Raw genomic sequence first — 18,180 nt, 5'->3', positions numbered from 1 at the left:
ATGTCATAAACATGTGAGCTTCCTGCTAGACTGCATGAAACCATTCACTGCAGTTCACTGTGGGAATGGGCATCAGCTTTGCAACAATGTATTCTTTCTGTCTTTTGCTCTGGGTCATCAACTTTGCAGCAATATATTCTTTCCCTCTTTTGTCCTCAGCTATCAGCAGAAGATCAAAGCTGCCTATTCTCCATGCTAGTCTTCAGTACTTGGCCAATTGTAAATGATGTATGGCAGTCTAGGGTTCAAATCCAGTACCATCCTTTCCACTTTTCTGAGTGTTTTTTCCTATTATCATAACCTGTATAGACATCAGGCATGGTAAGAAACTAGTAACATGAACCTAGGCAACTCTGTTGGACAACAACTTTAATTTATCTATCTATCTATCTATCTATCTATCTATCTATCTAATTGCTGTTTATCTCTTTTGACAAAATCTTAGGGGCCTTGCTGTCCATTTTACATATTATTAAATCAAGTTTACTTGGGTCATGCCACTTTCTCCAAATGGATGCTTTTGAAAATGTCATGCCAGAGAGAAGTCACACAACCCAGCAGAACCCTCTGAATCTTGCACCGTGCAAAGTGAAAGCTTGGTTAGAATAACTTTAAACCCTACAAGCTATTGCTTGACTGTGTGAACATGTAACGCTGCTTGAATATGTAACGCTGTTCAAAATGGTGATTTTGTCTCCTGTGAAGAAATTTAGACCAACTGAATTACTAGAATCTGGACGTCTGAAATAGCCCCCACCCCCCATCTATCCCCTAACATTTTGTAAAATAGAACACAGAAAACTAAGAAAACCTTAAAAGAAATGACAGGATGTCATGTTGCTAACTTCATATAGACTGTTTCATGGGGCATTCATGGTGAGCACTGATTGCATGCCTGGTACATCCATTTTGAATGCAGAAAGCAATCAAAAGAGACTACAGTGTACATGAAAACCCATTATTGCGCAACGTGCCTGAACAAGAGCAATTATGAAAATAATTACCACATTGTAATTCAACTTAAGCATGCACAAGTTTAGATTACAGGCAAGCTGTAATTCAAGTTTCGTTGAAATTGGCCGTAAGTGGGAAGGTCTGTCAGAAACCTGCGGATGGTCGTGGGTTTCCCCCGGGCTGTGCCCAGTTTCCACCCACCATAATGCTGGCCGCCGTCATATAAGTGAAATATTCTTGAGTACGGCGTAAAACACCAATCAATCAATCATTGAAATTGGTGCAGTAGTTTGGGTGAAGATGCATGGACACAATCATGTCTACAGAAATACAGATGGACAAACCAGCTGATTCTGTAACTTGACTGAGGGGGATATAATACGAGAGCTGTAAATAAAGAAACCCTGCACAGCCATTTTAAAGCATAAAAGCTGAGAGTAGAGTGTGAAGGCCAATCCAACAAGATTATAACAGAAATCGCATTTCCTTACCTGGTTTAAGTGTTTTGATAGCCACAGGTGTTGTGTTGTTCCATAAGCCTTCCCACACTTCTCCAAACTGGCCATGGCCGATTTTGCGTATCAACCGCAATGAGCTCTTGGGAATTTCCCACTGGTCACTTGTATTGTAAGACAAACCAATTGTTTGTGGTTTCTCCACCTGCAAAGAAAAATCACCTTCATATACATCTGAACCGACGCTGCCACTGCCCACTCTCACAATACCTTTTCTTACTTTGTACAGGCGAGCTAAAAAGCTTAACCTTCAATCCATACATCCCTTACAGCAGGGAGCTAAAGAAAAACGCTTAACTCTCCATCCAAGTATGTACATTACACACTACACATTAGACTAGAGAGTTAAAAAAAAGAGCTAAACCTCCAATCCATGTATAAAAACCCAATGTACAGATGGACCCAGAAGTCGTGCTTGAGCTATAGAGCAGTGTGTTGCCTCATCTCTTCCAAACATAAAAACCAATTCAAATCTTTCTTGTACTGTTAATTTATTAGCCATAATTAACTCTGCAAGAGAGAAAAAAAATTTAAAACCAGTATTAACTCTGACACACAGAAAAAAAAAATGAAAATCTGGATGGTGCACGACTTCTGGGACACCCTGTACAGGAGTTTAAAAAAACCCAAAAACCAAAAAAAGCTTTTTCATTACATTTTACATTTCATCAGTGCATGTACATTAACACACAATACCTTAAACGAGGCAGAACCTGCGGATGGTCGTGGGTTTGCCCCGTGCCCTGCTCAGTTTCCTCCCACGATAATACTGGCCACTGATTAATAAGTGAAATATTCTTGAGTACGGCATAAAACACCAATTAATTAAATAATAAACAAGGGAGCTAAAAGAAAAAGCTTAACCTTCAATTCATGTATGAGAGCACATAATACCGGAGCAAAAAGAAAAGTTCAATCAGACAACAACACCAACACTTTCCCCCCGTCTCCCAACACCTCGCCTTACTCTGTACTGGCAAGCTAAGAAAAAAAAAAATCGTACACTATTCACAGGTTTCAGTCTAATAGAAAGTAATGAAGAAAGCTTATTCAACACTGCTTTCACCTCTTACTCAAGCAACTACATGTAACTGAGGCACATGCAGCTCTATCTTCACATACTGCAGGTTTTGCAATGGTGACAGGCATGCCTCATACAGGGATTAATACCCGTACACCTTCAGTAAATGCTGATAACATTATTCAGATTACAAAATGGCTATAAAGCAAGGTGTGAAACTGCAGGGAGTGACATTTGGCCTACCTGGATGTTGACAGGTCAGAGTTGAGATGAACTCACCCAAACTTTTTTAGAATGGCTTCCTTCCCCTTTCCTTCACTTAATACATTGATTTAGCATGACATACATTAAAACGGTGAACATGATTTATTTATCTTTTTCTTTTTGTTCAGTAGCTATAATTAATGCGGTCTCGAGATCGGAGAGACAGTCGTCTGCGGTCTCCCATTTTGAATCTGAGGCATCCAAGTTTTGTGAGTTACTTCTAACACAAGCAGACATGGACGAAGCGGATACCAAATGTATATGTATTTAACAATAAAGTGGACCACACCACATTAATTGAATTCAGCTTGTGGAATTTGCTTAGCATGCACTATGTTCAGTACATCAGCTCAAACGCGTGACTACGCGATGCCAGCCTAGCTTCGCAGAATATGATTGTAAATTAACGGTGAGAAAACTCTTGTCATAACACATTTTGCATAGATAAAACTGAGTTCAACGCCAAAATCATGAACTTAAAGATAGACTGTAGGCCTATATACTACATCCCAAGGTCATTTCGTTATAACGCAAGGCAGCCTACCATGCCCCCAGCATCCTGTCCCCAAAGCAGTGAGCTATAGTGAGGTTAGACGGTACCAGCAGTACTTTTTAAGATACCACATCTAACATTTTTGTTTTAACTGAGCGACAGCTGCCTGAAAGACAACCGTTCAAAGTATCTTAAACCGGTATTAAATATTTTTTAAGATTTTTTTTAAACCAGTTTAAGTTTAGGGAAACTTCATCTTGACAACTTTTACACATTATCGAGGGCCAAGTGACATCACATTTACTTTAGCTCTCTAACATCAAAGGTATTTAGCATACAGTAGCCTAAGCAATAGCCTATGGCAGACTGTTGCTGGGTTTTATGCTTCAAATTTGTAGCTGCAGTTTCTAAAATGAAAGCAGTGCTGACCTAGTTATCACGACATCAGACGAAGCACCTTGGCTTGAACATGGCGTTTTAATAGTTTTACTGTGATTTACACAAGAAAACAGAAAATCAATCCCTGCATGTTAATAAAGACAAAGGAGCAAAATGTAAATTCTTCAGTTGTAATAAATTCAGAGAAAAAAAAATTATATCATAAGATCTAATTAACTTTAAGCGTTGTCTGGTGAGATGCTGTCTTCTCATTCCCATAACCCTTTGGCATCCCTAATGAATTTTGATATTTGTTATTTAGAAAACAAAAAATGTACATGGGGAAAGAAATGTGTTTTGGGGAAAAGACGGTATGCTATTGTCTGACATAATTTGTGACACCTTCACTGAATATTACATGGCTTGTACATCAACTGATTTATGTCTGTGGTGGTCCGTAAAATGATACAAATCTACCCCACAACACTTTGTGCAATGGCCCTTCGGCCACATGTAACTAACTGGTAAACTATCTCAAAACGATGTCTTATGCAACAGTTCTGTGTTATCATATCTCACTTCATGGAGTGAATGGGTAAAGGCTACGTCACAGCTTAGGGCGCACAATCTTCTAGCAACGTGTTTGATTGGATGAAATTCTCAAGAAGGCCGTTTGGATTAACACCAGCCATTTGTGCAGTATTGTCATTTTGTTCTACATGTTACTGGGTAAAATCTCATTAAAATATCCTGCTTTTATTTCGATGGAAATATGTTTTAACCAGGTGCTGTCTTGTCCCTGTTATTGGACGCCGATGCTCAAGGTATGACATAAGCTGAAACCTGTGCTATGTACAGAAGCGCTCAAAAATGGAGAATTTGGGCAAAATGACTAAACAATCACAAATTCGCAATAGCTGTGGCATCCCACAAAAAACTCAATCATTAAGATATGGGTCGAGCCAGATATGGTTTATTATTTGTTTCTTGAAATTATAATATTCCAAAGAGTGCATGATTTACTCTCTCCTCTAACACACTTTTTCATATTACCATGTCACAGACAGATTCAACACCCTCATGTCTTAATTAACTCCTCTGAAAAATTAAGCATACAGTTTCATGTCCTCTTGCACTCAAATGTCAAAAATTCAACCGACCAGCAGAGTTGCAGCAAAAAATGGTAGCATATCTATGTACATGTATATGATAGTATCCATAGCCAAGCAAGAACAAAGGTAACCTTATTCAGCATACCTGAGTACAAGGTTTGCGGAGGTTGACACACAGTCCATCGGCATCACCACTGTAATGGTCCACTAACTCGGCTAGTGTCCGGAAGGTCACTCGTCGAGCAATGAAAAATCCACCCTCATCTAATTGACGAATTCGGTAATGTTTAACGGTATCTCCATCTCGCACTGAAATATCAGATGAGAAAGCTTCCTGAGCATCACAGACATTTTAATATAATTAATTATTCTCAATTAGGTCAGTAGCTGGAAATATATGTACATATGATTTCCCAAGCTGCAGCTCCCAGAGGCAGAGGTCAGGGTCTGGTCATCCTGTCAAATGGGAACACACAAACATAAGCCAATGACCAAATAGCAAGTAAATTAGTAAGGTTCAAATCAACTACATAAGTTATGTGGCATTCTTCAAGTCTTTATTCAACATAATGATGGGTAGTGAGGAGAAGGGCTCTATATTTTACTTTTCAAGGGTGTACTCCTCATGAAGGTAACATCAAACAAGCTGCAGTAAAGGTGTACAATGTACATACATATGTGTACATGTACCCATTAAGCTTACATTATACAAATCCCCAGTCATTCTGTGATGTCAGCTCATAAGCATGTCACCTGCGTGCATGACATCTATAAAAAGCAAACTGCACATGGATAAACATACAAATGCATACAACATTACATGTCTGAATCCATCTTCTACATATGTAGAACTTTGCAAACCTATATGTATGTAAATTTATGTTTGTTGGATTTCACGTACATGAACAAGTAAATGATCATGATGTAATGCGTTCATAACCCTCAGGACAGGGAAATTCAAATTTTTTTCAAAGAAAAAATAAAAACAAAATGTTAGCTCAGCTCTCAAGAAGTTCACATAATGAAAAACCCTCCAGCCATCCATTTCCCATTCTTTCACAAAAAGCAGATATATTACTAATGTCTCCTACAACAAGTCTAAATGTACAAACCTGACAGTGAATAGTCATTCCGTCGACTCTCGCTGTCGCGAATTAAAAATGCTCCATGTTCGTTTTCTGTTAGTAATAATTTCTTCTCTGCTTCCACTCGTTTTATCTTTCCGAAATACCATCTGAAAACAAAATGAATAAAAATCCATGTCATGCCCAATCTATTCCCATAAATGACCTGAAAAAAATGAATGATAAATACATGTATAATGATTTTGAAAAAGCAAACTGAAAAGAGCTGGTAAACCTGGCTGGCAACAATTTTCGAGAGAAGAGTTTCATAGTTGAAAACAAGGGGAGATTTCATCTGTGCTAAGTACACGGTCCAATACTCCACCAATATATTCATGTGAGGTTTGCTTGCAGGGCGAGTCACACTGATTTTGTGACATCAGGTACAGTAAGTGGCTTAACATGAGCTTGGGTAAAAACAGAACAATATGGCTGCGGAATATGAGCAAAGCCCGAAATTCCACAGCCTAAAATAGCAATATGACAAGTGGTATATAACCGTGAACTTAGGGTGTGTGTTACCTTGATAATGCCTGACCTAAGTCATTAAGTATTTGTTCAGGAGATGTGCACAGCACGATATTTTTTCCCCAAATGAAAAAAAAAAACACAAAAAAAAACACCCCAGGCAATTGGTTTAATCCATAACCCTAAGCATGGTTCTATGAAATCTGGCAAAGTTATGACCCCAATTCTTATACCTTTTCAACCACCACTGTGGCCACTATTTTTAAACATTCTGAGAGAACTATGGGGTGTAGAGAAACAGTTTTATGAAGCTTTCATCTTTAGAGACAAATAAATAATTTTTGGTGTCATTATCATGCTAATTGTATGCACTGAAAAAATGTGCTTTAGAGGTGAAAAAGTTGCTGATTTGCAGAAGATGTTAATACTTATATGAATCCTGTCAAGGATACAATATATAAATATCATACATGTCAGTCCTAGCATGGTTGGAATAATAAAATACAGCGAAATTAAGATCTTTTGGAGTTACAGTATATGTAGATCTAAAGTACATAAGCCAGATGAAATTATACATTATTACAAAATACATGTTTCCATAATTTACAATGGCACATTCAAAAATACACATAGCATATCTTGGTGAATTGAGTGGGAGCTTTCCACAAAGTACGTCATTTGTACACAATCACATGAAGAAACATTTTACCCTTTTGTTAAGAATGAATTTAGCAGTTATAGACACTGGTCTAAACACTATTTAGGGGTAAAATTGGAGGCAATATATAAATTATATAGTATTTTAAATATCCAGTGTCAATTCCTCAGTCATTTAAGCACCATTTACAGGATATATCTAGATTTAGGTATAGCTTGGTATATTCAGAACATGATAGAATACATGTATGTACATAGGGTATAAAGGAAGCCAAGGCTGGACACATGCATACATATACATATACTCCCCTCCCTCTTCAAATACAGTGTACATGTCAGCAATGTTGTTCTGGATACAGTTACTACATTCCACAGAGTTATAGCTATACAAGCAGCTAGGTGATGACAACAGCACATGACATCACACCTGGTGAAGTGTCCTATTTACATCACAGTGCTACATGTACCAGGATTTCCACCTCATTTCAGGATTGTAGGCTTAGGTAATTAAATATACATAAACTGTGTATGTATCATATCATATCATATATGACAGGTCATATCTCAGCTTGCAGCTTTTAATGCAAAACACATGTGCACATAAAGCTACAGGGATTCCATGTCCAAATCTTTACAACTGAAAAAAAAACAAACTTTAACTCAAGTTTACTTATATTTTAAATATCAGCTTTGGCCTGGCATTGAGTTTAATTCCATAGAAAGTTTAATTTCATTTGAGGCTCATTTCTGATCATGATTTCATTGTTGGTACAAAGGTATACTTTTACAAGTATATTATCCTGAGCAGAGATATACGTTGTATAATAAAACAGATATAAACCATTGTGATGCCTGTTTCATTATTTCTAGCTTTTCCACATACTACAAGCAAGGAGTTTCCTAACACAGTATAACAGACTGCCACCCTGACTTACTGTAGGTCTCTCTATAATATCTCTTCAGGCACGGGGTATTCCTCAGTTTTCTCAGACAAAGGCTAATCTTGAAACCAAAAAAAGGGTATTTTATGAAATGACTGTTTTTCATTGAAACTGAACACTGAAATGGTAACACAATTGGGTATGACAGCTTTATCATAGATCACAACATTAGATGTCATGAGTACACGTACAGGTCAAATTTTACATGTGTACTAACTGAAACACAGATGAATGCAATAATGAACTGGAACCCATGGGTTTAAATGGGTTCTGGTTATTATGCAGTGCAACTGCAGGATTATATGGTATTTGCTGCACGAATGTGGGTCAACTAATCCAATGACACATTGACATACTGAGCAGTAGGGATCTGTGACTATCAGCTGCAAAACATTAGGTTTTAAACAATGCCACTGTTGGTTGAAGATCACTGTGCAGCAGCTAGCATAGTGGATGAAATGAATTTTCTGACTCCGGCTAAAGCAAACCTGTAATGCTGAACCTAATTTCAGTAAATCGGAGAAGTGCAGTGGTTTTTGTTCGGTAATATTGGTCTACCGAAGAAAGAAATTCTCACCCCCACGCCCAAGCAACCCAGCCCCCCCCCCCCCCCCCGCAAGCAACCCAGTCATCCAAAACTGAGTCGGCCCAAATTTAGCAATGTGATGACATTACAGGGCTCGAAACCAAGAGTTTCAGCTCACTAGCCAGGAAGGGCTGGTAGTGTTCAAATATTACAAAGCCTCATCAAATTTCACTAGCTCAAAATTTTGCTACGGTTTATACACCAAAGTACATATAATGTGCATGCAATTTTGCTTTTTTTTTTTTTTTTAATAAACAATTCTGATGACGCGGGGATAGAACTTCATTCAAATATAACTTGATGCAGACTTGTAAGTCAGGTCAAGCAAACATGTTTCATTCATAAAAATTCAAATGTACCAAAGACAAGCAGTTATTGGTTTAATGGGAAGGGCATCATAAGTTTGCGAGTTGGGTCCTTTATCCAACACTGGAAACTGCTGAGTTAAGTGAGCTGGCAGTTGTCCGAAAAAGTAATCTACATGACCAGGCTGAAAACTAGGGTACAAAATTCTAATTTAATGTTATTGGAACCAGAAATGACAGCAATAATAATGTTGGTGCGGTACATTCCGGCAGTGCGACGGACGCCTGCTGGTGTACACTGCAGATGCTGTAGCATCGAATGCCGTTAAACGCAGAACAGAATCTTCCTCCATGAAAACACACAAGCTGGCAACGACAGAAAGAAGCTTAACGGTTTAGTGAAAGAGATACACTCAGTTTTAACGACATTTTTTCCCAAATTTTTCCCAGCTAAAGAAGAATAGTGATTTTCGAATTTAACTAGTCAGCTGTTTTTACTCACCATGTACCAGTGGGCCTATGATAATTTCGAGCCCTGCCGTTCCCAGCAACAAACTCTTTAAATCATGGCCTGACTGAATCACTGGAAACGCAACCATTTTGTATCATACAGCTAAAGAGAGGGAACAGATAACACTAAAATTTTATTGTAAAAACACATAATTTGACTGGTATTTTATGAACTAAGTATTGTGCTTCACAATAACCATGCTCTAGGCGGGTTTACATATACCCAAATAGAACAAAACCTTTGAAGATGCTAATACACTCTTCCACAGTATGCTCCACCTCAGTAAAGCTCTTATCGGACTCTTCATTTCTAGACCCCAAAAAGTATTGGAAATTTCTGAAATGGACCCAGAGTGTTTTTTTATTTTGACTGCTAGGTCTGTTTGACCTGTGATTCTCATCCAGGCTACATGTGTACATGTAATGTATGTGCTGTGCAGACTGTAGGCTAGCCTGACTTGAGAATACAGGCTGAGCTTGGCAGCACACTGGGCCTCCCTCTTCAATGTCCCCATTTATTTATACACAGATTGGGGCTAAGTCTGTACTGACCTGTCTTCTTGACCTCTCAATCACCTGTGGGCTTGTTAACCACTCAGGTGAGATGTGGACAGGTGTGTAAGGGGAAGCAGTAAGCCTGCATGATTAACTTGGTTAAATACCTCAGCAATACTGGCTTTTAACATACACACACGTATATGCAAGTGTGACATTTCTTCTGTGCTTATTCAGGTACATGTACACGTATAAGAGGGCAACACATGAAGCTGCATGTACCATATTTTCGCAAGCTGTGGGCAGTAAACTTCCAAACAAGTTGGGGTTGAATCCATGGCAGGCAAATAAGAAGATTGGGGTAATCCTGTTCGCAAAAAACACACAATGCACACTCCTGGATTTTTTTTATTTATTTATTAATTTCATTGTTGTTTTACGGTAATGCAGTACTCAGAAATATTTTAATCATATGACAACGGCCAGCATTATGGTGGGAGGAAACCAAGGAAATCCCACAACCGTCCGCATGTTGCTGATGGACCTTTCCAGGTACAGCCTGTGAGGAAGCATGAGCTAGACTTTAAGTCAATGTGATCACATTGGGGTGGGGGTGGGGGAGTGGGGGGTGGGGTGGGGGGTTTTGGGTCATAGCCCCATGCTGCATGCTTACCCCCTCTGCCACAGAGACCCCCCCCCAACCACACTTTAGGATGTTTGAAATGTGTGAACCATGTTGTGCTGAGAGACCTTGTACAACAACATGACCTGTCTGTCAGTCAGTCAGCCAGCATAGCCATGTGCCTGTGCCTGTATGGTTCGAAGTACATGTAAATGATAAATATTAGTCACTTCAAGTAATATTTATCATAAATATTTAGTCCAAAATTATTACAGACAACAAGTAGTTGCCATGTTCATTTCCCAGTATGACAGTAATCGTACCCTCGCGAGAGCATCTGTAAACGGAAACAAGACGGCTCTACACAACCTATTATGTTATTAACCTAATCAAAAGAGTGATTTTAAAGTCTAGACAGAGGTTTAGACAACGGAATAAAGTGAAGGTCAAGACTTCCTCAGTGCAATACATGTGTGTTTTTATAACGATTTATAAATATTTCAAAGGAGTTATCCAAAGCGCATTACCAATGACCATGCTACTAGTTGTTTACCACTTCTGGTTGTCTGATGTCCATAAAGTTCATGTTAATGGGAAAAAAAAGTTGAAAAAGATTGACAGGAATTAACTGGATTTGAACCACAGGCAGCTAGGCACAATGTCTGTTGGGACTTATGAAGAGCATTTCTGGAGATTGGCTCTGAGTAAATTGTGTGCTGAATGGTACAAATAAGAAGGAAAATGAAGAAAAAGCAAAAAAAAAAAACCCACCTTGAAACCGCACGTCAAATTTCATCGAGAGCTTTAGCCATTTTGGAGAAAAACATTTTTAAAGCTTCAAAATAGCCAGTAAATCATGTGACTAACCAAACAGCACAAAACGTATAAAGTTGATTTATACATGTAGGTTCGTTATTAAGATTCTAAAGTTTGGTTTTCTACCTTTTAGCATACTGATTATGATCTGTATATTCTATGTGTTCTGGGAGGTTTTTGGTGGGTTGGTTGTTGTGGTGTGTGGTGTGTAAAACAGGAACAAAGATGTGTCAAACACAGATCTGAACGTTTTCTGACGAGTGCCACATCAGGATACCCTTCAGTCATGCACAAAGGAATGAGTCACTCAATCATTGAGAGAATTCTGAAGCTACAGTTAGAATGACAACAAGTGATCAATTAAGCTTGTATTCAACCACTAAGGTGTGGCCGGGGAAGACTAGTAGCCTGACTGGTACTCCTTGGTTTGCCCCGGGAGTGTGTGTGGTAAATACAGGTCCTCCAGCTAGCTGGCTTGCTGGCTATTGGCCAGGGTGTACTCCATATCTATAGCTGTGAGTTGCAGGTTCAGCAAGGAGCAGCAGAACATAACTAGGTCAGACACCCAGTCTCTGTGCAATGCTCATTACAGGTCCATGTACATTTAGGAAAGTTGGTCAGCAACAAAAAGCCAACAGTCCACCCTTGAAATTTTGTTCACCTACTTCTACGTGTAGATGCAACTTATGAAGTGGTAAATTAAGGCTATGAAATCACCTTGGTGGCTTGAAGTCACAATGGTATAATCCTTTTTCCATGCTCCATGGAAATTACATCACCTCAGATACAGATGTCTTTATCATGGCTCACATCTTGATCTTGTGTTTGGAACTGGATACACATGTAACCTGAACACACAATGCTACACATATAAAATGGCGTGCATGCTTGGCGGTTTAACGTCGTACTTGACAATTTTTCAGTCATATGACGACAGAGGAATCTTCAGAGTGCATGTAATGTGCTTCCTTTGTTGCAGGACGGATTTCCACCGCTATTTATCTAGTGCTGCTTCACTGAGACGCCTTACCCAAGGCAAGTAAGCCACTCCGCCCAAGTCATTATACTAATACGGGTCAACCAGTCGATGCCCTTTCGCCTAATGCTGAACACCAAGCGAGGAAGTCCTCTTTAAGGTCTTAGGTGTGACTGTACCCAGGACTGACTCTGGATCTACCGCTCCCAAAGCGGACCCTCTACATATAAAATGGCATGCACATTTAAACTGTGTATACATGCAAATACAATAAATGCTGAATGTAATCTCATTAAACTTTTATTACATGGGCAAATTTGGAAACATACGAGAGAAAGATAAAACTGAAGAAAACATGCAAATTATGGTAAATGACCAAAATATTCTCCGCAAAATGTACAATTTTTACTTTACTTTCCAAACAGTGCATCCTCTTTCTAAGATCAATATAACTCTTTCAGAACCAGGTAAACCATGCAAACTTGTCATGGGAGAAATTTCAGATCACTTACTGTGTTATACAGATAAATTTCCCCTATGTCCACTACAAATCTTGGTTTAGTTCACAGCCTTGAGGAAAAAAAAGGACTCGTTCTGGGTGATAACCATTTTCATTCTTTGTAAGCTTCGTTTACACACACAAATCCTGTATGCAAATGTTTTACTTATAGCACAAGCAAATTAAATTCTGTTCTAACTTCACAGCTGCAGGCCATCTGTTAGAATAAAAAGGCCTAAGAGGTGTGTAACTCCTACAGCAAATAAATAGGAATTCACAACATTCTCTAATACACACAAGCATTCAGTACATGTACATGTATAATTCTATTTTGGGAGCTTAGTGTTAACGTGCCTCAGAGAGGATATAGACTATAATATCCTTGTATACTGTACATGTAACTGTAACTGTCAGATCTTTTGCTTCAGTGAACCAGCATCCCAAGTACACCCGGGAGTAAATATATTCTACTACACACATCAGTTTGTAACAGACTGAGTGGACATTACAAGTTTGTATACAGAATGGTTTATATATTCCAACATTTTTTTCTATGTTCCAATCTTAAATAAACATTTGTTACAGTGTTCATGTACATGCATATACACTAAAGCCCTACTTTCTTACTATTTGTCATGCAAATTATGTGAAGACAATATCAGAAATAAAAAAATATATATGGGCATATACATGTATGTACACTGTATGGTGCTGAACAATTCTTTTTCATAATATAGAAAACATACAAGTACAGCACAACAAATAGCAAAAATAATGTTAACAAGAATTAATGACCCAATACTATGGATTTTATGTCTCTGTGTCGACGACAGACACGAGTCACTGTGACCTAGCACACTCAGCCCAGAAAAGGTCCATTCAAATCACTGTGAGTCATATTATAAAGCACGATATTCCTCATCAGAAAAGTTCCCTTGTAAGTTTCTGTACATGCACATAAACGACACTGTATATACATTTACAAACTTGGCAACTTTATACTTAATAAAGCTACTGGCCTTTCTTACATAAGCCTAACAGGAAATGTTCTTTTGATGTGTCTGTACTCATCCTCCACATCATGTTAGTTTACATAATGTACAAGGGTTTGCACGCCTGATGGCCAAAAAAATTCAAGAACTTTTCAAGTACTAAAAATACAAATTTAAGTACCTCAAATGAGTTACAATCTCCGCTTTCGCATACAAAATGCGATGACAGGCGCAGCTTGAATACTTTTTTCTTTACTTTTCATTTTGTAAGCGTGGTACAGGCATGCCGTGGCATTCGACCAGTGCCCAGCCTTGTGTTGGTGCCATAACCTTCAGTCGGTGCAGACATCACTGATAATTAGACAACCTATCATTGATTCTTATAAATATTCCGCTGTCCTTCAGAATAAAACGTGCAGCTTAAAATATTTCCACACAACGCATGTGTTTGTAAACAGCGCCACTGTCAGGCACGAGTAGTCAGGGCGGACTTGCCCATACTGGAGATATCTATACTTCGAAGATACAATCGGCAGTATGCCCGATTGACACTGCTGGCGTTGCGCACAAGCCAGTCCTTGATATCTGGGAACTGCAGCCATTCATCACTAAAACGACAACTGCCTGGCATCTCTAATGCTCTTTCTCATGCACCAAATCACTCTCAATGACTACAGCGCAAGTTCTTACCGCCAACCAAAAATGGCAATCTTAGCACCCTCTGGCGGAGAAAAGGAAGTCTGTTGTGAAGCAAAACTATGACCGCGTACATAGCACTGGCGGCCGCTCTAGGTGCATGCCCGTTGCCAGTTGATTCACAGATTCTTACCACCGAATAACTTTCTTCACATGAAACAAACAAAATCAAATACTTTCTAGGTTCTCCACATAAAAATGGTCAAATTCAAGCACTTTCCAGTCCTTGAATTACCAAGATAAAATTCAAGTACTTTCAAGATTTTCATGGACCTGTGTGAACCCTGTGTGCATGTACAGTTGATACATGATACATTTAGGTACACTGTAACCTGTGTTCTATTATTATATGGGTGGTCAACAAGAGGTCCATGTACATGTAAATGCATTTTCAAAGTTACATTATTTCTAAACCTACAGTACATTTACCGCCTGACTTCCATCACGCCTGCTTTGTCATCAAATGCGGACTAGCAGTGAAAGTTATGCAACCGATCTGTTGACATGCCACGACAAATGATCTGCATGTTTCGATGCACAGATCGGTCGTGCATAGAGTCTCTGGCCTTTCGCCATCCCAGGAGCATCATGAGGCATTTATTCACCGTCTAACGGTCAAGTTTTCACAGCCAAGACAAAGGAGGAGGCCAAGCGGAGGTCAATATATTTCCAAAAATATCGTAGTGTGTTTTGGATCCACGAAAAGGGATTGAAAACTTTACAACCATGATCATGCACACTTCAAAACAGTCAAAACCTTTTCTGCTCAAAGAGCCAAATGGCCAGTATAACTTGTTTTGGCTAATCAAATCATTCGTTACACACTGACCCAGGTCTAAACACCTTTAAAACTAAAGATACATGTACATGTAGCTACACATAAAGGAGAGCAACGCAAAGTTATAACAAACAGGTATATATTTCCAGCTACGTAAACTTGCCACCCTCCCAATTTGTGGCACTGAAACAACACTACTACCTTGGTTCACAACAAGCTATATATTTTGTCAAATTAAATGTGTATACTTTGAATTTGGTTTCCACCTTGAAGAGAGAGGAATAATAAGGAAATTGAGAATAAAAACATAACATAAAAAATGCCCAAATTTTACCCTTGATAGGATCTAGAAAATGCTCTTAAGAGTCTTAATAGAGTCCTATTAGTCCTATTATGGAAACCACCTGCAGATTTCCAACATGAAGCCAAGTTCAAACCATCCAGAGTTGGATCAGAATCAACTAGCATAAATGGTCAAGGATAAAGAGCACCCGATGGAAGTCCCTCAACCATGCAAGAATATATGCTATATTCCATGCAGTAGTAACTGGTTATAGTAGAAATTTCTTTCATTTTAACATCAATGTCGAAAAAAAGAGACATGTTGAAAATTCTTTGGAGAACATTTTTTGTGTGAATATATGAACACAGTACTGTCTTTCCCACTGAGAGTTTAACAAACCATATACGATGTTGCGCCTTACACACCATGTGCTCAAGACATAATGCATAGATATGACTTAACTTACAAGAGCAAATGCATTATAAGTAATAAGAATTACTTTGTAGGGTGAGCTGAAAATTAACACTAATTCATAGGTTACCATGGAATGGTACCAGTCATTACCTATGTGGATAGTTTAAACATTGTGTTGCACTTTAGGAAGGCCCATCCACAGGCCAGTGTCATCATGGTCTTTGGTTCCTAGTACTAGTTGTAGATGTGGAAAGCTCCCAGAGAAAATGAAGTTCAAAAGTTAGGTAAACTTTTGACACTCCATAAATCTGGTAAAGTAGTTAGAGAGACAATAGGCTTCTCTAGATAGGTATTTACAAATGAATAATATTCAAAGAACAACATCTGATAATACTCTGTGATTATAGTGTGTTAAACAAGCAATCTGCAGACCAAACATAAAATTATGAACGTCAACAAAGCCTATTTTTAGACTTATCTCTGCATAAATTTTTGAATTAACTTCCACATTATTAGACAATATCTTTAGCTCCGTGTCTATGCCTTCCGCTGCCAATAAATTGGCAGGTCCCCGGTTGTCTGTGGTCTCAAACCGAAGTCTTTGCTTTCAGTTGTAGGTGTTTACACATGTATTCAAACTTGCTCGCAATATATGTATTGTTATTTGGGACACAGCAACATGGAGGTAGGGTTCTTTCTGATTATGCAGCCTGCACCTGAATGACAGTACGAATACAAAATGATATAATGATCAAGTGACAGAGTACACTGGAACTATTCAAAATTGGTTGATGTCCTTAATACATTAATGCATACTTTTGAACGTAAATACATAAATATAATAATTCCAAACTTACGGCTCAGATTCCAAGCTCTTTATCCTTGCGACATAGTTTGAGGGTATATAGCCTTCCGATTTCGAAGTCCGTGACCTAGCATACCACCAATCTCCTTGTGTGTCATTTATAATTTCCAAATGTTCACCTTTTTTGAAACTCAAATCTTCATCAGTCCTAGCATCATAATCGTAGAGTGCCACAAATATTTTGGCCGGAGAGGGAGAGTCACTGTTGCCCTCAGTGGGTGGTGCTGCTGACGATGTTGGGGTGCCGGCTGCCTGAGAGCCTGAAGCAACTACAGCTCCACCGGTAATGCTGGTCGAACTGACTACACCATTTGACTCGGCCAGCTTTCTCTGAGTCTGCAAGTCGGCTCCATTGTTTTGAGAGACCTTGTCTACTGGGCCGCTCAGGCAGTTGCCCATTATGACGGCCAACAACAGCCGGCGCTCGTCCCTGTGCCGTCACTCAGAACAAAAAAGACACAAACACTCACATTTAGAGGTGTTCTCAGGATTTACAGGCCTAAACGCATCACAAATTTGACAAAATCGCCGAGTCGATCAGTACATAATGATGTCAGTTTACTTCCACAGACTGAGCCCAAGCACTACCATCCGGAAACCTACTTCGACTAGCTATGTAGTTCCACAATAATTTGACCACACAGTACCTTACTAAAATGAATTATCCATGGTATCTTTAGAAGGTTTCACCGTGTTGTATAATTCACTAAAACATATACACATCCCTAAAGTATCACCCGCTGTGGTTAAATTATTATGTATCACTACGCCGAAAAATAAGGGCGAATGACAAGCTTGTTGATAACCGTGCTAGTCATTGGATATCTTTATTCTCCGAGGCTCTAGATGGGCGGATTGTTTTTTTCTTTTTCTGCTCGGGTCTACAGGTATCGAATACATGTATCTGTCAGGCTAGATAATGTAATATTCTCATTTTACTTGTCTTATTTCTTTTCTGTAGTGCTTGGTAACTACCTTTTCACAAAATGCTTACTCATATATTCCTTACTTCTTTAAATTACGGCGTGATCACCACCCACTCCGTTTGAACCTCCCATGCCTTGCCTACTGACCACTCACACTGTTGCGTCTGCAACACAGCCTACACTACTGGTACCACATTAACTCCGTTATTTATAGCTAATACACACAACAGTCCGGGTTAACGGATTCGGAAGAGAGCACTTCAAGTACTTTCCAAATGCATTTACTTGTGGTCACTTTGAAACCTAATAATAATTTTAAGAAAGAAATTTTATAGCCATTGGGAGTGTCGGATATCCGATATGTCCGAGTGTAGGCTTACTACATGTAAGAGCCGGGGCAATGGAACGGTGTTTTATAGGCCAGCACGTATTTTCTGACTTGAGTCCTATATCTCTAGGTCTTTTAATCCTGGGTGGAGACTTCATTAAC

General features: G+C 38.9%; 1 protein-coding gene across 2 annotated transcripts in view; it reads right to left on the bottom strand.

Moving 5' to 3' along the window:
• Window positions 1-17,344, bottom strand: part of LOC135471650 (tyrosine-protein kinase Src42A-like) — a 30,310-nt gene extending 12,966 nt beyond the window's left edge. For both annotated transcript variants that reach the window (XM_064750957.1, XM_064750958.1), the window contains exons 1-4: window positions 16,757-17,344; window positions 5,850-5,971; window positions 4,883-5,046; window positions 1,446-1,614 (exon numbers count right to left, since the gene is read on the bottom strand). In XM_064750957.1, the coding sequence (XP_064607027.1) occupies window positions 1,446-1,614; window positions 4,883-5,046; window positions 5,850-5,971; window positions 16,757-17,163 (862 nt within the window). In that variant the 5' untranslated portion in view covers window positions 17,164-17,344. The remainder of the gene's footprint in view (window positions 1-1,445; window positions 1,615-4,882; window positions 5,047-5,849; window positions 5,972-16,756) is intronic.
• Between the last annotated feature and the right edge of the window lie 836 nt (window positions 17,345-18,180).

The sequence above is a fragment of the Liolophura sinensis genome, chromosome 7, assembly GCF_032854445.1.
Source record: "Liolophura sinensis isolate JHLJ2023 chromosome 7, CUHK_Ljap_v2, whole genome shotgun sequence".
In the NCBI taxonomy this organism is placed as follows: domain Eukaryota; kingdom Metazoa; phylum Mollusca; class Polyplacophora; order Chitonida; family Chitonidae; genus Liolophura; species Liolophura sinensis.
Note: the sequence above shows the minus strand (reverse complement) of the source record. Positions and strands in the feature narration are given on the sequence as shown.